This window comes from Neolamprologus multifasciatus, chromosome 3 (genome assembly GCF_963576455.1).
Source record: "Neolamprologus multifasciatus chromosome 3, fNeoMul1.2, whole genome shotgun sequence".
NCBI lineage: Eukaryota > Metazoa > Chordata > Actinopteri > Cichliformes > Cichlidae > Neolamprologus > Neolamprologus multifasciatus.
In genome coordinates this window covers 16,239,236-16,260,803 of record NC_140441.1, presented here as the reverse complement: position 1 = coordinate 16,260,803, position 21,568 = coordinate 16,239,236, and the positions used below count along the sequence as shown (strand labels likewise).

At 42.4% G+C, this 21,568-nt stretch overlaps 1 protein-coding gene across 31 annotated transcripts in view; it reads left to right on the top strand.

Annotated features, from left to right (window-relative positions):
• LOC146521797 (receptor-type tyrosine-protein phosphatase delta-like) overlaps nt 1–21,568 on the top strand; it is a 422,277-nt gene that overhangs the window by 383,824 nt on the left and 16,885 nt on the right. For 10 of the 31 annotated variants that reach the window (XM_085143970.1, XM_085143979.1, XM_085144047.1 and 7 more), the window contains 15 exons: nt 560–865; nt 1,799–1,992; nt 2,338–2,364; nt 3,406–3,523; nt 3,876–4,463; nt 4,932–5,032; nt 5,171–5,427; nt 6,511–6,604; nt 8,226–8,435; nt 9,715–9,875; nt 12,536–12,547; nt 13,281–13,393; nt 16,246–16,287; nt 16,863–16,960; nt 19,723–19,846. In XM_085143970.1, the coding sequence (XP_085000096.1) occupies nt 560–865; nt 1,799–1,992; nt 2,338–2,364; nt 3,406–3,523; nt 3,876–4,463; nt 4,932–5,032; nt 5,171–5,427; nt 6,511–6,604; nt 8,226–8,435; nt 9,715–9,875; nt 12,536–12,547; nt 13,281–13,393; nt 16,246–16,287; nt 16,863–16,960; nt 19,723–19,846 (2,445 nt within the window). The remainder of the gene's footprint in view (nt 1–559; nt 866–1,798; nt 1,993–2,337; nt 2,365–3,405; nt 3,524–3,875; nt 4,464–4,931; nt 5,033–5,170; nt 5,428–6,510; nt 6,605–8,225; nt 8,436–9,714; nt 9,876–12,535; nt 12,548–13,280; nt 13,394–16,245; nt 16,288–16,862; nt 16,961–19,722; nt 19,847–21,568) is intronic. The other 21 variants (XM_085144116.1, XM_085144108.1, XM_085144099.1 and 18 more) reach the window with 14 other exon arrangements.

Below are 21,568 nucleotides of genomic sequence, written 5' to 3'. Positions count from 1 at the left end.
GCTTGCCAAATTTTTCTTAGTCTGTTTTAAAATGGTTTAACTTAAATGTCATCTGAAGTAGGTGTAGCTTTTTTTTTCCTTTCATATTTACGGGATTTAAGAATATTAGAATATGTGATTTTTGTCTTCTTTGTTTTTATAATTTTTTGTTGTTCATGACAAAGGTAGGTTACATATGGTAAATCAGTCCATTTAATTTTCCCAGTCACCACCATCCATTCATCACGAGTTGGTACACTTTTGTGTTTGTCGTTACCTTTCATTTTGCCTTTATTTGTGTATTCCACGTTTCACTGATTTAAAATGTTTTTGATTTAACCACGTGTCCTTGTGCTTTTGCCTCATTTTTTTTTATCATTTTATTTCCCTCTTCTTTTTTTTCCCTTGGTTTGGTCAATTCTACCATCATCACCCTGAACAAAACAAAAAACTGAAACTCCTTTCAAAACACAAAATCCAAAAAAAAATAAATCCAACCCAATGAATGGCCTCACCAAAACCCACCAAAACCAAACCCCAAAAAACAAAAAACCTGCTCCAAATCCAACCCGACAACCAGAACCCTCGGGCCCACCTCAGGAAGTCAAGTGCTATAGCCCCAGCTCCACCAACATCCTGGTAAGTTGGCGGCCACCACCTGTCGAATTACAAAACGGGATCATAACGCAATACGGCATCCAGTACGCTGCGACCGAAGGGGAGGACGCGACTACTCGTCAAATCGTCAACATCCCTCCGGAAAGCACCCAGTACCTTTTGGAAAACTTGGAAAAATGGACAGAGTACCGTGTGACTGTCACTGCTCATACAGATGTTGGAGCAGGACCGGAGAGCCTGCCGCAGGTCATCCGCACAGAGGAGGATGGTATGTGTTCGCTAAAACAAAGCTCCAGCTGCAATTCCAGTCTACCCTTCTTAACCTACCCTGTCAAATACTAACAGCCTTGCCTATATCTACAAACCCCCCTCTTCTCTTCTACCCTCTCTGCCTGCTTCTAATATGACTGTCGACACTCAGTACTTTTAACCCTATTTTTGGACAATGCTTTTTTAAAAGAAAAGAAACTCACTTTGCAAAAAGCACAATTTTTTGGCTTTTTTATATCCCCCACCCCGTACGCTGCTCAATTTCAACACATGGTATGGCATTTTCAGCAGAAGGCCTCCAAACTTCCAGTCCCAACTGTCATTTTTGAAACTTTTACCGAATGTCATCATATTTTTCACTTTTTTCTTCTTTTTTTTTTTGAGAACTTGACAAATTGAGGACAGTGGGCAAAACAAAAGGTGGAAGATTTTTTTTTTTTTTTTTTTTTTTTTGAAGGCCATTTTTTAAAAAGATTTTTTTTGTCTCTCGTCATGTGATACAGTCATTTTTAACCCATTTTTTTTTCCCTTGCTCCATAGCCAAAATTCTTGCCGTGCTTCAAGCAGTCGAAACTCTTGAAGCCTCCTTTGGCTCCACTTTTCTATTTTGGCAAAAAGGCATTTTTATTCCATGTTTTTAAAATCCACTCTACCCATTTTTAATGTTTCGACATTAGGTCAGTTGTCAGACCTGTTTTTGCGGTTGGTTTTTACCTCCCCTCCTTACCATTGTTGAAATATTGATGTCATGCAGTGCTTGTTGCAGTTTGCTGCACTTTTGTGATTTTTATTTTTTATTTTTTTGGTCACTGCAGCATTTTGCGCTACGGCTTTGGGCGAGATTCAAAAAAAAAGAGAGAGAAAAAAAAGGGGGTGAAGGGGTTCTCTATAATTTTCACCTTTTTTCTTCTATCCCATGGTGTTCCTCCAGTTCCTAGCGGGCCACCTCGTAAAGTTGAGGTGGAGGCTGTCAACTCCTCATCAATTAAAGTGATCTGGCGTTCACCGATGCCCACCAAGCAGCACGGTCAGATCCGAGGGTACCAGGTGCACTATGTCAGGATGGTTAATGGGGAGCCCACAGGACAGCCAGCCATCAAGGACATCTTGATTGATGATGCCCAGGTACAACACCCCCACCCTCAGCCAGCCACCGCATCTGAGACACATAGTAATGTTTTTCTCACTGACAATTACAAACTATTATTATGTAAGCCTGATTATTTATTCAGCTTAGTTGTAACTTGTTTTGCCACTAATGAGAATTCAGTTGGACACACAAGCTTGTTTATCTGTATATGGATGATCATTTCTGCTTTTGCTGTGAATACTCTATGAAAAATTTGTATTTAATTTATTTAGTGGCTGTAGACAAACACTGTGTGTGTGTGTGCATTTTATTTCCAGTGATTAGTGTCTATGCCTTATTTGTTGTCTCTTTTTCTCTCCATGTTCTGATCTCAAAATCAGTGGGAATATGATGATACAACTGATCATGTGAGTAGCTCAACTTCACGAAATACAAATGTTTTCTCCTGCTGTCAACCTCTGCATGACCGTACATATGTTAACTAATAGGTTGAGTGTTATTTGATCTTTAATAACTGCAGAAAGGAAGCTCATCTGAAGCTTACCAAACTGCAAGTGCCGATGAACAAAATATAACATGAAATAAAATTTGAACTTTTGCAGTTATTTATTAAGTAAAGCTTTTCACTGTGATCCCTGTCAAGTCACACATGCCTAGAGTTGAAGTATATGTGATGCAGCATGTCAAAACCAGGTCAAATAATAATACAGAGAAAATACAGAGAAAAGCCCAACAATCAAACAACCCCTTAAAGAAAGCACTTGGCAACAGTGGGAAAGAAAAACTCCCTTTTAACAGGAAGAAACCTCTGGCAGAACCAGGCTCAGGGAGGTGCAGCCATCTGGTTGGGGGTGACGTTTTGGTTTATTTTTGGTGACTTTTTAACTTGAAGATTTCGAACTGTGTTGGCACTTTGAATTATTGTGGTTTACTCATGTGCAAATGGATAAATAGTCACGTGTAGTATGTTTGGAAATGGTTAAACGTCTGATAAAAACTTGACTCGATCAGCAGCTTAAAAGAAGCTGCTGATCAAGCACAATTCACCTTCTACAGACGGAAAAGTTGCCACCATCACCAAAGGGGTAAATCGCGCTGGGCGAACAGCCCGGTCACACCCCCAGCCAACTGCTGCTGCGTTCAGTAGGGTCTCTTCCTGTCAGCGAGGAGGGAGAGACGATTTGCAAAGAGCTGTTTATCTGACAGTGAAGTCAAGATAATAAACACTGGAAATATTGGAAAGAAAGGTTGTTCCTGATTGTGTTGTTGCTTGGCTACAGCTGGGATTCTCGATCTGCATCTTTGGCCAGCTGTTTAGCGTGCTGCCTCACATACGCTGAAGGAATGTGTTCGTGAAGGTTATTTTAATATCACATCCCACTTCTGTTTGCTTGCATCTGCATAATAACACATGAGCATCCTGCAACTCAAGTCTTGTGTCTTCACAGGAAATGATCATCACAGAACTGCAGGCTGAGACCACGTACTCTGTTACTGTCGCAGCCTTCACGACAAAGGGCGACGGTGCACGCAGCAAGCCCAAGCTGATCACCACCACTGGTGCAGGTAACAGAACCATCACTGCTGACACATCTCCACTTTGCAATGCTATAGTATTGCATCTAATAACAGTCAAACTATTATGTAATATCCTAAGCATTATTTACACTTGTCAGTGAGCACGAATACAGCTAATTACTGTCTCATTAAGAAACAATAAGTCTTACCCACTGGTATGACATGGCAAAGCTGAAGGCACTTTTATTGTAGTAACGTAAACAGACAAAACAAAAAACCAGGAAACGCCTCTTGTACGGCGTCACACCACACTAAAGACAGACATGTAGATTGACTAACACTGAATGCCTGTGTGCTACAAGTATTTCTAACTTGTCCCTTTCTCCATTGCTGCTATTAGTTCCTGAAAAACCTTGGCTTAAGGTCAGTACAACCAACATGGGCACAGCTCTCCTCCAGTGGAATCCCCCAGCAATAACTCACGGGCCCCTGCAAGGCTATCGTCTCCGCTTTGGCCGTAAAGATGTGGATCCGCTGACTGTTATTGAGTTCGCAGAGAGAGAGAACCACTACACAACCAAAGAGATCCACAAGGGAGCCTCTTACACTTTTCGCCTATCGGCGCGCAACAAGGTGGGCTTTGGTGAAGAAACGGTCAAAGAAGTGACCACAAACGAGGACGTTCCGAGCGGCTACCCTCAGAACATTAAAGCGGAGGGCGCCACCACCTCCACCATTCAGGTTAGCTGGCAATCTGTGCTGCTGGCAGAACGAAACGGGCAAATAGTGAAGTACGCTCTGCAGTACAAGGACATCAACAGCCCGCGCAGTCCCTCAGAACTCTTCATAACTGCCCCGGAGTCGACAGTCATCCTGGATGGCCTTAGGGCCGATACTACTTATGATATTAAAATGTGTGCCTTCACCAGCAAGGGCGCTGGTCCCTATAGCCCAAGTGTCCAATTCAGGACACAGCCTGTGGATCAAGGTAGGACCAGTCCCTGAATTTTTTTTAGGCCTTTCCCTTTAAAAAAAAAAAAAAACAATAACAAGCCGACCTTTCCCTGCTCTGCCCTTTCCAATCACTTCCCTAAAAACCTCAAAAGGCAGAAGTTGTCAAAGTACGGAGTCAACCCGAAGACTTTGGTTCTGACACACTGCCCTATCATTAGTCTCTTTAATCTAACAGTCATTTAAGAAATGCACGTGGAGTAAGTATGTACGTCTCTTTGTCTTGTCAGTTAAGCAAAGGTCAGTCATTAATTTTAAGAGCTGGTGGGTAAGAAGGTAAGAGGATAGTGTTGAGTTCAGAGTAGTACTGCTGCTTTCAGCCTGGTTTTAAAGAAGGCATCAGGTAAGCAACGATGTGGGACCTCTGTCGGTAGATTTGTTTTTTTTAAAAAAGAGAGCGAGAGGATGTTTTGTGTCTAAATCACGTGCTCCCCCTTTCTTTTAGCAGTGTTTGCAAAAAATTTTCACGTGAAAGCTGCCATGAAGTCGTCGGTGCTGCTGACATGGGAAATTCCAGACACCTACAACCCTGCTCAACCTTTCACTGTGAGCATTGCCTAGCTTAGTATGGTACTTTCATATACACGCAACAAAAAGCCTTGTAAATACTTGCAATGTATATACACTACATTAGAAATCATGTGGTATTCTACATGAAACCTCAAGTGAATCAATCTTTTACAGATCCTCTACGATAACGGGCAGAGTGTGGAGGTCGATGGGAAGTTAACCCAGAAGCTAATCACGGGTCTTCAGCCTGAAACTCAGTACTCTTTCCTCTTGACCAATCGCGGCAACAGCGCAGGAGGTCTTCAGCACCGCGTGTCCACCATGACGGCCCCGGACGTCCTCCGCACCAAACCCTATTTGGTCGACAAGACCAACTCAGACGGTATGGTGACTGTGGAGCTACCTGCAGTGGAGACTTCTGAGAGAGTAAGGTAAGCAGAAAAAAAAAATGTGTGCATGTGTTTTCCTTTTATTTTTGATTCATTAGTGCTGCATAGATCAGAAGTATTGTTTTCAGTCCCGAATTGAGCTCCATCAGTGAGATACAATACATTCATTGCAGCTAGGCAGTCAAACACATAATAACAACATAAGTCAACAGATTAGCTTGGAGCAGCGTTCCTGAGTCAACTCTGAATTTCCTGACCTGGGTAGTGTATCAAAATGTGTCTTGTTGGATATTTAAGTCGTTTCCCACATCCACATTACTGATTTGTATTTCCTACTGTTGCTCTGTGAATGGAAATAAACAAGTTAACTTGATAGCTGACCTTGTCAGGGGTAATTCTTCCAAAACAGTCATTTATATTCATCCCTGCATTTCAGCGTAATATCCACTTCACCTGAGTCATTACACAGTGGAGCACCCCGGCTCATTTAAGCACACTCCTCTAAGCCCTATAAAGTCTCTTACAGCCTTTCAACAAAGCCCAGGGTTGTCAGAAGGCCAAGGATCACATCCGATTGCAGACTGAAGCTCCAAACCCATCTTGGGGTTTTCTTTATTCCTTTTTAAATCGGTGGTTACATTTGAACCACTATCTCCCACGCCAGAGCTTAAGCTAATTAGTTTCCCATTAGCTGGCCACACTGCTGTCCTGGCTAATGGTAGCTAGAGCAGCACCCAAACCAGGAAGCCCAAATCTGGCAGGAGGTCGTTATCTCTGTTGCCACCCCGATGAAGAGATGAAAAACCCATCTCGCTTTGCTGAGCTCTCCTAATTAGCCCACAGGGGGCCTAACCGAGGTATAACCATATTGCCTGACTTCAATGAACATGCTTGAATTAATGCAGAAAAGAAATCCCTGATCAGATGATAAGAGATCATGTAACTTGCTAAAAGCATGATTTTAGTCTCTTTGCACTAAAATCGTGCAGTCATCAGCAGACGCTTTCTAATACGGACAGACACTGAAGGAGCCGTTGCCGTGGCTCTTCTTGCCGTGTTGTTTATTCCACTGACTCCACCCAGTCCAGAACAATTTGTATTTATATAACACTTTATATTTTCCAGGGGTTATTATATTGTGGTGGTACCTCTGAAGAAGCAGCGCACCGGCAAGTTTTTCAAACCCTGGGATAGTCCTGACGAGATGAATTTGGAGGAGGTAGGATGATTTGGTTTTAATTGTCATAATTGGTTGTAATGGCTATAATTTTTTTTTCTTTTTATCTCCTTATTATACTCAGCTTCATAACGAGCCCTATAAACTTTGCGCACATGCAGCCCGCACACGTCTTTTCCTTCAAACTAGGAAAAAAAATAAGGGGCTGGGAGAACAGCAGATGAGTCCTGCTGATTGACGCAAATAGCTGCAGAGAGCACTGTTCATATGGAAATGAGAACATAAAGTAGCCATCAAGTGCACTGCAAACTCAAACCCCTATCCCCACCTCCTCCTCCTCCTCTTTATGTCTGTGGTAATTACCTGAAGAGCTGCATCAGGCCTTCATGTCTCTTCTCATTCCAGGCAAAGCTAGGCTACCTGCATATCCACAAAACACTTGACAACTTTTATATTTAGCCAGTCGGGATAATTCGAGGGGGATGAGAGGGGGTCTGGGCTATGCATTGATGTATGTGTAAGCAAATGTTTAAATTCGAGGTGGAACATCGCCGGCCGAAAGCAGGCTGGCAAAGAATAGCACTCGCAAATCGAATCTTGATAATTATACCTCAATTTTTAAATCTTGAGATGTCGCACGTGTCTGGAAGGCTGAAAGAAAAACACGCGGTGTCTCATCTGGTATCGGCTTTCCAGCTCGTGCCGATGTGTCTGCAGCCTTGACCGATTGGCCAAAAGTCACCCCTCTGTCAGAATTTATTTGTTTGTCAATATTGGCACTCACCTTTTCACAACTTTTCCCAAGGGCAGCTAGATTTAGCTGTGTTGACAGGAGAGATGATTGAAGACATTATCGGGCAGCACCAACAGCCCCGCAGCCAAAACAGAGCACACACAATGAGCGCACCCTCTCTAAAGTGAATGACAGCCGCGCACGCACACACGCACAGGCCGTGGATATGCATTCAGACGACGAAACAAGTAGCCAGGCTCGATTAGCATAATTATCATCCGCGCTTTGTACCAGAAATTTAAAATCTGATGGCTCGTACGAAGGGCAGAGTCCTTCAGCCTATTAGAGTCGCAAGCGCTAAAACTAATCGCCCAAGGAGGCAACAGAGGAGGGAAAAACGGCAAACAAATAAAGCACAAATTAAACGTGAATTTGAACATGTTGCTAATTTAATCTCAATATATATAATTCAGCTCTACACATCTTTCATTCGAACTGAAGGCAAAGAATTAAAAACGCATAACAGTAGTCGTCAAACACAGAAAACTCTTCTATTTGTCTACATATTTCATCAAAAAATCTTTCTGATGCTATCAGCAAGAGAAGAATAATTGAGCTGTGTAAGTTTTGAATTAATTTGGTGTCTTTTTTACTGTTTGAAGCTGTTGGATAATCCTCAGCTGTTTTATATGCTGGAAATCCACACAATCTTTTAATCTGACAATCTTTTGTAGTCCAAAAAAACACGAAATAAGTCATTGATCTTTTCTTGTAATGTTCTGCCCTTTTTTTTGCAATCAGCGTTTTCAAAAGAAGAAGAAGAAAAAAATCTAGATAGAGATATTTGGTTTGTGTGGATTTGTTTTCATGTGTGTACTGGAACGTGTGCCTGTGTGTTATCAACTGTCTGCTTCTCACTCCTCACTGTAGCTGCTGAAGGAGATAAACCGAACGAGCAGGGGCCTTCGTTTCCAGAGGCAGGCAGAACCCAAAGCCTATATCGCCGCTTACTTCAAAGACCTGCCCAAACAGTTCACCCTGGGAGATGGAAAGATCTATGGGGACTTTGAGAACAAGCAACTTCAGAATGGCCAGGAATACATCTTCTTTGTGCTTGCTGTTCTGGAGATGTCCGAGAATGTAAGTCTACCCCATGATACTCGAGTATAAGTTTTCTTCCCGTTAGGAAGCTCCCTTGCTGATGATTTCACATTCTTTATTCTTAAAATAAAAAAATAAAAAGCAGCTGTCCGTGTTAGTAAGCAGAGGAGGTTAAACGTGCCGCGTCCTGGCTGAGGGTTGGAGCTGGCTTCTGGTCAGATGTGTTACTCTGAGTCCTTTTGAGGCGTTGGACTTTAAAACTTAAAGCTGCAGCCAGAAGAAGCTGACCCTTGCTGCTTTAGGGAGAGAAGCCCCTTAAGACCTTAGCTGATCGCGAGAACACCTCGATAACAGCGCTCCTCTTTAATTGCATCCAGTGTGCGGTCCGCCTTATCTTCGCTGCTGCAGCTAGTGTGTGTGTGTGCATTTGTCTGTCTGTACCGAAGACCAGAAAGCTGCATGATTAGGCAGCTGCAGGCAAGATGATGGAGTTGATGAGCTGCAGGGTCTATAGTGCTGCCTCACACTCTCTCCACTAACCCTGAGTTCAGGTAGAGCAAAAACGATAATGACGGACGGAGGGAAATCTCTAATTTGCCCACTGAAGCATATATTTTCTTCCCACTGGACCTTTTTTTTTTAATCTCCACTTGGACTGTGGAATAGTTCAATCAAGGCTCCAGTATAGGAGAGATACTAAAGATAATTCTGATTGGTCAAAGTCCGGCTTAGAAGAAACTACACAGAAAAACTTTGAATTGGCTTTTAATATGTATTGTTGGTCATGCCTGTCTTCGCCAAGATATGCTCTGCAGTGGCCGTATATTAACTGAAGATTTGCAGTGCTGCTTTAAATACCTCAGGCACCCAAAAATAGGTCTAGATGTACTAGCCCGCTCTCATTCCCAGGGCGTCAAATACTGACGCTTTGTCAAAGCTGCTGGCATCTAAAAGACACGCATGAGGTGTCATTTAGCATCAGAGAAAAGTCAGAAGGTCCTTACCCACATATGGAGCGTGTTAGAGACCACTCCGTGGATAAATGTTATTTTTAACACCCCCTAACACTTTTTTTTTAAACCAACGAGAGTTAGAGTAAAAAGAAGCGGAAACAAAACAAACTGTTAAATCTGGATATAACAGGGTATCAGACTGCCATTAGCACATTTGACACCCTGGAAAGCGTTTGGGTTTGTTGTATCCGCCAACACTTTTGATGTCGAAATGATAAACAGAAAACTGGACAAACTTTTCATTTTTTTAAAAAATGCCGCGTATTTCAGAACATTTACCTTTAATTTGTTTTTCCCTGGCTCAGATTATGTATGCTACCAGCCCCTACTCGGACTCGGTCATTTCAGCCGACATCGATCCCCAGCCAATCATCGATGAGGAGGAGGGCCTCATCTGGGTGGTGGGGCCTGTGCTAGCTGTTGTCTTCATCATATGCATCGTCATTGCCATCCTCCTTTACAAGAGGTGAGGATTTAAAAAGCTAATTAACACACAGGGGAGCACAAGCATGAGAATCCAATTCAGAATATACAGCTAGCTTAGCGCGAAAAGACACACTAACACGCAAACACGTCAGACTCTGATACCAACCCCAAAGGGGTTGGCCTAACTTCTGGCGCCATATCTCTGTATCTAGTTAGCTGTTAAACAGCTAATGTTAGGGATGTGTTTCTTAGCAAATGTCTGTGATTAGCTAAGGCAGTTAGCTGTAGCTTTAAACTCCACATTCCACTGGAAATACCAGCTGCATACTTTAAAAATGTATAATACAAAGCCAATAAAGAGCCATGTATATTTTCCCCTTCAGTGTAGGTGGGAAGTCATTGAACTCTATTTCTGTGCTAGTGCACATTGACTGCAAAGGAGACAGTATAAAACAATGCACTAATGTACACGCACCTTGCTACTTAGACCGCATACGTGCACTTTAAATTCATGTCATCTATAGTCACCGAGCATTCAAGTGTTACCAATAAGTATTTAAATGTATAAAAACCCCACACATGAATGTGCAGTTAGCACATTTGAGTGCAGATGCTAAATGTAAGAATGTAGCTAAAACCATAAGGTGCATTGATCTTCAGACAAGCCGTGACTGTCAAAGCCAGTTGCGCGCGCACACACACACACACACACACTTTTAATCTCTTGTAAGTGAATTCAAGAATGCGGCTACCCAAGCTGTCAAGGCATGAAGTGCAGTCGCCCACGATCCTTCAAACAGACACGTGCGTTGACTGAAAGTTAATCAGACACGTCCCTCCGCCCCCTGCGCGCACAAACACACACTCTTAAACCCATGTAACACTGTAAAAAAAAACACTTGCTGTAGTGCATTTTCACACTGAATCAAAACAGCCTCTTTTCTTTTTTTGCCTAAAACCCCCTAGTGGTAGTCAGACCTCGTGCTGTCACTGCTCATCAGTCAAGCGTAGGAGGGGAGAGCTTTGACTATCTGCTGCATGTCACCGCATGTGTGTGTGCAGCCTTTGAAAGGCCCTGGGGCCTGGGATAGCTTCCCAGCCTCTTCCTTTATCCCACTACCTATTCCACGGGAGGGGGGACTGAGCTCTTGATCCAGACTTTGACCTTATGCTGCCCTCCTGTTTTGCCAGGACAGGCACATATTGAAGGTGCACACTTACACATCTGCACACTTGTCCCTTCTCACCTTTTACATAAGGCAGATTTTCTGCAGTGTTCATTCAATCAAATGTCCAGGCCTAAGCAGAATTTAACAGTAGTCCTCAAGGTTTAATTTTGGAAGGGTAAGATTAGTAACTGAAGAGTCAGCACAAGCCCAAATCACATAACAGTACCAATACCGAAGACCGAAAAAAAATCCATCAATACTATCAGTGTAATGTAGAGGTTTAGAGGTACAGCTTTATTCTGGCTCTTGCATTTTATTGTCCTTGGCATTCGTTCATATAAAATTTGAGATAATACAAAGGTGACTTGAAAGTGAGCATGGACTGCATATGCAGCTGGCTTTGGTTTTTCCATTCGTGGCAGGCAGATTTACACATCGATTACCCAGCCAGTGTCACTGCCACATTAGGGAACATTTAGTGCATAACCAGCATATATTTCTCTTGTCAAGATCAATTTTTATGTGACAAAAGTCGCCTCCTGTGCAAAACAAATGGAAACAAGCATGTTCTGCTGAGCTATAGGAAAGGGCGTGGGTATGACGAGCAGAGAGAAACAGAAGTCAGGGCCAACTAGGGTTGCGGTGCGATCGCAAGTGAGGTATCCTCATCAGTGCTTTAAATCAGTATTATCATTATTGTTAGAGTCATATTACATTAATCTGCCTCACTGTAGTTTCATGTGGGCATTTAACACATAGAACAGAAGGGCAGTGTTCATTTGTCTTTGTTTGATTTTTAAATTGGTGCTTAACGTTACTGCGTTTGCAGAGATGCTCATTTATTGCTCTCTCTGACTTGCAGCAGTACTACTACTCTGTTTCCGTGTGCTTGGGCCACAGTGTGCTGTATACATTACAGAGAGTGGATATCTCAGCCTTAACGAGAGCACATCCACCCCCGCTGATGTTATCGTTATTAGCGATCTCGCAGGGGGGGACGACAGGATGGTCGGACTGCCAAATCAATAGAGCGCGATCGTTTTGTTTTAAATAAAACAAATTTGAACGCTCTTATGTGCTTGACTTGCGCACATTCATCCGAGATCCTGATCCCACTTGAACGTGCCGACGTCGTGACTTTAATAAATGCAACAGTGGTAGGCAGGAGAAGGCAGACACAGCAATTAAGAGTCAAGAGATGACTTTTATGCTCGAACAAGAAGCAATCAGCTGAAACTGCTTGAAATAGCAGAGATACAATGTACAAATCTTGGATGCACCTGGGAAACTGTAGCATTTGAAACAAAGAGCCCCAAGGCTGCATAATTGAGCATAATCTCTGAAGTGAAGCATCACTAATCTCGCAAGCGAAGCAAAAACTGAGATATGATTGGTATCGTTTGTCTCTCATGCAAGCCAGCCATTTACTTATTCTAAGGAAAAGTTTATGGCATTCTCCAGTATACAAAGTCAACGGTCTTACCACCTAATGTTTTGTTGATATTTCTTTTCTTGCTCACCAATGGAGCAGCAAGCCGGACAGGTAAGAGTGAGAAAGAAATAGATAAAGACCTAATTCCTTTCAAAACCCTTTTTCCCCCCCCTCGTCCTTGCTGTGCATATGATACCTAAACCTATAGAAACTGCTGTCTCTCATTTGGAGTTGAAATGACCTGGGAAGCATGTTGCTTACACCTGCTGTGTTTGATAGGAGGAGATCAAAGCACAAACAGCTTGACCTTTCCAACTGCTAATTGTATTCGTGGTGCAACATGACCCCCTAACTTGCTTCTTTTTTAAAGAATGAACTACATTTACATCTGTGAAAGTGGCACTTGATTCGAAAATCTAACAAAACTAAAAAAGGGAGTGGAGCAAGTTTTCTCTGAAACAACAAAACACTATCAATATATAATGTAATGCACTCTTAATACCAACCCCAGCTACAGCTTCCAAATGACTAAAAAGTTGTATCCAAACCTTCGCTTGACATTAGTAGTGAAAAGTGAACAAAAGGCTTTGCTAAAGGTAGTATTTACTGTCTAAGGGCGTATTTATGGCTTTATACTATAACGTGATGTTATTTTGCCTACCTCTTATAGCCCTGTGTACTACAAGAATGTAGCCCTGTCACTTCCTTAATTACATATGTGCCTTCATTATTCATGAGACCGCGAGGCAAGCTTTGAGGTTACACAATAACAATTAAGAGTTTTGAGTACAAATTAGTCAAATAATCTCCCGGAATTAATTAAAATTGACAATTTGCTCCACAGAAAACGAGCTGAGTCTGAAGCTAGAAAAGGTAGTCTCCCCAACAGCAAGGAAATGCCGCTTCATCATCCCACTGATCCAGTTGAGCTGCGACGTCTCAACTTCCAAACACCCGGTAAGTATCCCGAACGATGCCACACGTTGTCGTCTTGGTGTGGTGTGAATTTAAGACTGAGGATGTCAGTGCTACTGAGTGCTTGCTTTAATTAATTCAGCTAGCCTAATATGACCTCACTGTAAAAAAAAAAACACATCATCTTTGCAGTGAGATTGGCACAGACTGTGTGAGCAGTTTGCAGGTAGATAATGGACAGGTGCTTGAGAAGACACAGAGGGTCAGTACTGACACGGGCCTCCCTGGAGACATTTCTCAGGGAGGAAATGGAGAGGCAGAAATGCGAGCTTGACAGTTTCATGACATCTGTCATCTTCCTCTGCACCTGGGTTATCCAGGTTATCCTGACCTGTCACTCTGTAGCGGTGTAGTCCTGTTAGAACAAGGAACATCGCGGAAGTTGAGCAAAATACAGAACGTCCGTGTGTTTCATTCGGTATGCAGGCCATAGGGATACGAAAGCGGTGACAAGCTGTAAACAGTGATGTTTACTCGCGCCGACCTTTAGTGCTGAGGTGAGCGGTTGCGCCGTGGCTCAGTCGTGCGGCCGTTTCTCGCCTCGGGAAAAGACGGGAGTCACAGTCCATTTATCGCCTGGAAAGGTGGCATGCATCTTTGCCTCCATGCTGACCAAGAGTGGCACACTTGACTGCCGTTTGAGTTCCTCTGGCACTCGCTGCTTTGGGACAGGTGTTCAGAGACTGCCAATAATGTTGTAATATCAAAGCCATATTTTTCAGGTCGGCTAGTATGAAAGGAGGATGAATTATCCCCGCAGGCTCATTTTTGCTAAAGATTATGCATATTTATGAATGCTCTTCAATGATTTTAGGGGCCATTACAGAGTGTTTCATCCCAGCAGAGGGGTATTTTTCCTTTTGGCTCAGAGTGATCTCAACTATCCTTCCACTATTTCGCTCACCTCTCAAGCCATCACTTTTCCATCCAAACAGCCTTTTTGAGAGCTGGTATCTTGGCTCAAAAAGGGCCAAACATTTCTCTTTCCTACCACCTGCCCACTTTCTCTCAAGTCCTGAAGCAGCTTCTACATTAGACCACCTCTCTCCCCTACTCTCTCTCAGCTCTTTACCCCGTCAATGGACATTTTCATCTTAAGGACGCTTGATGTTTGAGCGACAGTGTGTTGGAAAAGGTACCTTCATTGTCCCCCAGTGGTGGAAATGGATTTTGAGTAGTGGGTTGCAATAGAAACAGCCTTTGCCGTCTTTCAGAGAGACGCGAGAGTGGGTGGGAAAACGCTGCAGCTTCCATTAGCTAATGCCCACTTGTGCCAGGAAACAAAATGAGATATCACCTCTGCAGAGACAGACTAACACCCAGCTGGTGTGTCACAATGGCGCATAAAATCTTAAGGTGGAGATCTTTTACCATAGTCCAGATGTTGACACCGTAAACAAAAAGGAGTCTTATTGAATTTTCTTTCATCTTTTTCCCTTTATCTAAGCTCTTAAATATACTGACACCTACACATAGACTATTGCATTGCTATTATACTGCCAAGACTCCAAGTAGCACGTTCAATACGCTCTCACCCCAGAGCATCAAACACTAGAGCAAAAGAGACAGGACTTTTAAGACACTTGGTGAGGCAAAAATCTGCCGATATTCTTTTTCTTTCAGACACATAAAATATAAGCAGATCCCCTAACGTTTCGTCTGTGTATTGATGAGTTCTTGCTAAGATAGTGTGACACTGCAGCTTAAAAATAATCTTGTTGTACTGTCACAAAAAGCTACTCCTTTATGCTCGTCTAAACTGCTCAGATTAGCGGGTTGTTTGTAGCGTTTCACTTCATATCTTCATATTCACAATAACATTCCCCTGAAGGTGTGTTATATTGTAAGGTAAAGGCCCCACAGTAATAGAGAGAAAAGCCCAATAATCAGATGGCAGACTGTGAGCTAGCACTTGGCAACAAGGGAAGGAAAAAGTCCCTTTTCAGTAGGTGCTTCTCCAATCTCTTCTACAGTTTTTTAACTTTCATTCATCAGCTGTTATAAATGGCGATATCGGTGTATCTGCAAATAGGTAATATCAGCCGATATATATCAGCAGGGCAAAAGTATCAGCTTTAATAAAGTTAGTTATCTGCTGTTATTTTGCATTGATTTCTTGATGCACTGGTTGCAGCAACACTGGATCTTAAGCAATGACGATGCTCACATTTGCAGAGTATGGTACTGACATAAGTTAGCCTGCCAGGAGATAGCGGTTTGTATCTCATTTTGGACTCTCTGTTGCTTGATTTCGGTTTTGCTTTTTACTTGCTTTATGCTTCTTAGTTTTAGATACCATAAAGAGAAAGAGATTATAGTTTGGATAAATGTGTGAAACCCCACGACAAACCCTGCAAGTCGAAAAATGTGCCGCTTCCAAAGGCTTGTTTTAAAAAGGACATTATTGGACAAGCTGGGAATGAATGCTTGGTCTAGCTGTCGTCATAAGCCAGTGTCGTGTCACCAACAACAAAGGCCACCTGTGAGACACAAAAGCAGAGTTTGAGGGAGGATCGAGAATCAGCTGATGCATTACAATGCAGGCGGTCAAGTGTAAAAACAGTGGCAAATAAAGCGGTCGCAGTGATTTGCGATTCTGGGATTTTCAGTTCCCCGTATGCTTTCTTATTTCCATGAAATAAGCATGGTGGCATAGCAAAGCTTCTAGCATGGTGATTTGTATGTTACTAATGAATGTCCCATTTAGAAAACACATAATCATGCAGCTCCCTCTTGTCACATTTCAATTTCTACCTTCTCTTCGTAAAGACAATAGTCATCACATTGCTCTGACGTCTGCAATATATTTAATTCCACCGCCGTTTCCTCCACAGGTTCAGGTGCGCCCAGTCACCCCAGTAACCTCCATTTGTCAAGTTAGTTGGTCTCGATTACACATTTGACACGACTTGTTTTTGGAATATTTTTTTTCAGCTTTAACTCCTTTCTTTTCTTTTTTTTTCTGCCTTGTATCTCCATCCCCATCTAATCCATCTTATGTTAACGCTATATCATCACAGGAGGCGGAGTTTGAAATGACAGCCTTGAACCCATGTCATCACTCAAAGCAGACGTCAACATCTGGCCTAACATTGAATGTCTTTTCGTTTTGTTTCGTTCTGTTTGTTTTGGGATGTTCGTTCGTGTCTGTGCTTTAATGTCATGCTAACTGTCCACTGCAGCGTGAATAACGTTCTTCTCTCTCAGTAGGGAGAGGTCCCAGTGGGGGCAAAGTGTGCTCGGTGACTCCTCATTGGCTTCTGTGCCCATATTCTCTTTACCAGCATGGTCACTGCTTTGAGTGAACAAACTAGCCTAACAACGATCCGCTCTTCCATTTTCCCTGTTGTAACCACATGCCGCTTATCTAATGATTCACCGTTTGCTTGTGCTTGGGTGATGCCCTCTCAAAAGACTTGGGGACTGACCTTGGGTCCGATGTGATTGGCAGGTATGGCCAGCCACCCTCCAATCCCTGTCATGGAATTAGCGGATCATCTGGAGCGCCTGAAAGCCAACGATAACCTCAAGTTTTCACAGGAGTACGAGGTGAGTGTCGGAAAATTCCTAATGTTGATTGAGCTCTGTGAGTGTGAGTCAGCTGCTTAAACTACAACTTTTTGGGGGGATGTTGGCCAAATCACATAACTTTACTTAATTAATATTAAATTAATGATCTTTAGTTGCATGTGTTTGGTGGCTGGCTTGCCGGTAGGGGTGTTGGCAACTACTTTCATCACCAAACTAAGGCTTCAGGCTGTTTGACATGTCAACACAGGTATAATTAATAACACTAATAATGGCACATTCCATTTCTAGTTCCAGGACCCTGCTATTGTGCCTGCTGGCTCAGTGACATTGCTCCCCGAGGCAGCTGAATGGGTTATTAATTTCATTAGTAACACCTGTGCTTTTTTCCGCTTTGACAAGTGTATGCTATAAAGTAAGCCTACATGACTAAAATGTCACGGCGGCAGCCATAACATATATCATTTTATGATTTAAAGGTGAACTCTCGTCATTAAAAATTATGCTGTTGGTGCTTAAGGGGGTGGGAAAATAGATAGATAGATAGATAAATGAAATCCTGTATTTGGTGGCTCATTTTGTCACCCAGTATTAATTTATAATGAACAGGGCTGAAGCGGTGTGTCTCTAGTCTTCAGCTGAGTCATCACATTTCGTCATCCTCAGTCAGACAAACTCCAACTCCACTGTTTTGGACTGCAGCTAGCAGTGCTGGCTCGGCTCTGCTGTGAGCTGCAGAGCTACTCTCACCAGAACATGGAGTCATGGAAAACTGGCTCATGTGCGACTCCACCAAGATCACCGAGGTTACAGAGCAGCATGGACTACCATCGCTAGTTTATACGTTGTAGTTGGAGTCAGACTGTGGAGCATAGCAGGCCACAATTAAGTACGTAACAATGAACGTATTTGCAGAGAAATGGCTAAACAAAGTTAATGATGAGAACATGTTAATAGAAGCCATAGCTGTGTGTCTCCTTGTATATGTGCATGTATCAATGCTATGGGAAACACTCCCATCTAAACATTAACACCTATGGTTCAGTAACTACTGTCACCTATGCATACTGACCACGACAATCATCAGGATAAAAGTGCATTAATGAACAAGTGTCATGCAATCAGGCCTTCGGTTCCCTTACCTGCGTATTGCCATGTAGATGAAATTACACTGGCAGAACACTCATGGTACCTCAAAATACACGCAAGCAAGAGGCGCTTTCTGTACAAAATATGAACCGTCACCTTTTCTCTGCCAATTTCTCTCTGCAGGTCCTTCAACAACTCCAAAATCTATGAGGTCACTGTATGGGTGCCTGCCAAGCTGCCCAATCATTATTGCAGCTTAAGTACATTGAATTCCAATTTCATAGTGCTTACTCGAGAGCAGTGGAAAGCAATTTTGCGAGCACAATGAAATAAAGATTCCTATTATGAGCAATGTTGCAGCCCACTGTTTCAACATATTTTGATAAAATATCAGGCTAAGCCTGCGGTTTGTCTCCCACATATTTCTGCTTAGGTGATTTCTGCAGACAAAGAACTCTTAAGATTTCTTTGTCTGCAGTTCTTTGTCTTAAAATAAATTCCCATTGGGCTTAAATGTAAAATAAATGAAAACACCAAGTTAATCATACACACCTCTGCATCATCCGTGTAATACTTGTTTAACCCTAAACTGCTTATATGTTTATACTTGTTAAAGATAAAGAAACTATGAGCAATAAATTGCACCAAAATGCCAGATTTTGATCTTATTGATCATACAGATGATCAAAAAAAGTACGATCATTCTCATAGTTTGCTATTTTGCACTTGGTCTTCCGTCGCCTTCACTGGAGATTAACTCAAAAAAACCCAAAAATCATTAATAGCACAGGAACAATATTTTCCTGTTAATGCGAAATGAAACTCTATCTATCACGTCTTTATGTTTTCCCTTTGTGATATTACATTTTATAGTTTATTTCTCTGCAACGGGGGACCGTTATCAAGCCCTGCTTAACAAATCTGAAGGAGGGTCTGGATATCAAAACTGAACTAGTCTCAAGTGTAGCGCGCTACTATGAGCCATAAAATCCTGCTAATCAAATAAGAAAAGCTGATGTGAACACAGGCAATTTCCTCTGTGACCAATTCAAAATGCATTTTTTTGTTAATCTAATCTTTTATATCTAGAGGTTATTTCATGCCAAAACCAACACATAGTTCAAATAGTTCTGAGAAGTGGGGAATTCACATTCATGGCAAATGCGCCCTTACAAAATGTTTTCCCACATTTCTGTTTTAACATTTGCGCAGCAAAAGAGTGAACTTTGTGTCCAGTGTGTGTAGATGCCCCACTTTCTAAAAAAGCTATTGGGTAGTAGTACCCAAATCAAGTATGGGAGATTAAATGTGTGGGTAAGACTGATCTATGGACTCACCAACTTCACATCTTTGTGTATGCAGAGTGGGTGTTGTACTGTACGCACTGGAATAAAGTCTGTTCCACACACGATGTTAAAACCTTCAACCTTTCAGCATCCCCGGTCTAACAACAGCACCAGACGTGACCTCGAGTCCCAAGCACACTCTTAAAGCGGTTTATTTAAAGACCCGTATAATGTAATAGATATGATTTTCATTTTCACTCGTTGTGAGGTGAAATGCATTTTTACAGTGGGCATTCTGACAACACGCGCTAGGAATCGCCAAAGAGTGAAATTCAATCTCGTTTTACGTGCTAAACGGAGCCAAATAGTTTCACTGCAGTCACAAAACAAATATCTTCTCTCTTACAGTCCATCGACCCTGGCCAGCAGTTCACATGGGAGCACTCCAACCTAGAGGTCAACAAACCAAAGAACAGATATGCCAACGTGATAGCCTACGACCACTCCAGGGTCTTGCTCTCAGCTATTGACGGTATGTCGCCCACATACATCCTCGCTCCTAACTGCTGTATCGATTCTGCAGATAGCCGGTGCAGCCTCATCTTTGGGACATCGGGAGTGCAACCAGACTGTACTTTTAAATGATATTCCTTCACGAGCATGGCAGCCTGCTTATTTGTTTTGATACCCCAGGTGCTTGCAAAGAAAAGGGAAAAAAATGGCCTCGGGAGAAAGAAAGAAAGAAAGAAAGAAAGAAAGAAAGAAAGAAAGAAAGAAAGAAAAAGGCACTTCTGTCTTAAAATGCTGAAGCAAGCATTCAAATGAAACCAAACAATGACCCACAGTTAGGGATACAAGTGTGTTTCACCGGCATTTGTTTCTTTGCTGCTTTATTACACTTCAAGGTTACATTTTGCATTAAGCCGAGGCCTGTTTTTAAGCAGAATTTACACGCTGAATCCAGCATACACACACAAGCGTGACTTTTTTTGTGCCTTTTTTAACCTAGTCGAACTCGACAAACTCACAACAACCCACAAGATTGCTGGTGCTGATTTAGTGCAGAGTTATACAGAAAGGACTCATTCATGATTTTGTACTTTCAGAGTCGAACTTGAGCCCATTACAGGCTCGATTTGAGCCCCACCAGTACGCTGCTCACTACATTAAAGACGCGTTGCTCACGAGTTTCTAATGAATGAAAGCACATTTTGAAATGGACAGTTAAGTGCCGACTCCTTCACCACTTTATTGGATTAAACACAACTTCACATACAGCTATTAATTAAGCATTTCCACTGAACTGCTCTCGGGGGGCGAAGGCAAATAAACAAATTAGTAAATGGATAATGTGACAACAACAGATAGAAACAGCCTTATAGAGCCCCCCCACACCCACACTTCTTTTCGCAAGTCTCTCAGAAACAGCACACAGCTTGAGCACTGATGGAGCTCCATTAGCCAGACGTATAAACACATCTGTACAACCACATTGGAGACTTTGTGCTGCGAAAAGTGAGTAGTTCGCAGCCAGGGGGACATGAGGGACTTCCTCTATTCTTGCTAAAGCTTAAACAAAGCCTTTCGGCAAGCAATGTGTCTATTGTTTACTTTGATTGAGTTCTTTGAATAAAAGGGATTTGGGATTTCACATCAGAGTCTGAAGACGGAATTCACTGATGTGGGGGGACGGATCAACCGAATCTTTGGCAAACAGGCGGCCCTTCAATTGCGGTGACATCACTGAATTTGCTCCACTTTCGCTGACTCTACCATAGTCCGCCTGACCGTACATAGCATACACTCGCAAGATTAAACTGGAACCTAAAACTTTTTCTTCCTTTCACTTTAGCGTTTTAGAAAAGTTTTAGATCACACCCGAAAGTCGTGTTTACTCCATAGTAGTGTCATTGCGTGCTCGTGAAACCATATTTTTAAAATATGTAGATAAAGTACAGGAATTACCTTTAATTTAAGTCTTTTAGTGAGTTTGATCATATTTGTCAGTGCAGCCACTGCGAGGAGGCACCGGTGTTAATTCAAACCGAGACGACTGTGTGACTTCGTGTCAGGTATTTGTACATGTAACTGAATAAAAATGTAAAATTGGAAAGTTAATTTAACTAAAAGATCTACGCTGCATTTCCCATCAGCTCTGTTATTTCGCAACAGCAAAGTTATGAATGAGCTCACTAGTTCTCCATTTCAAGCGCGGAAGCTGTCGCAAGTAATAAAAAATACTCTGCTCTTGATT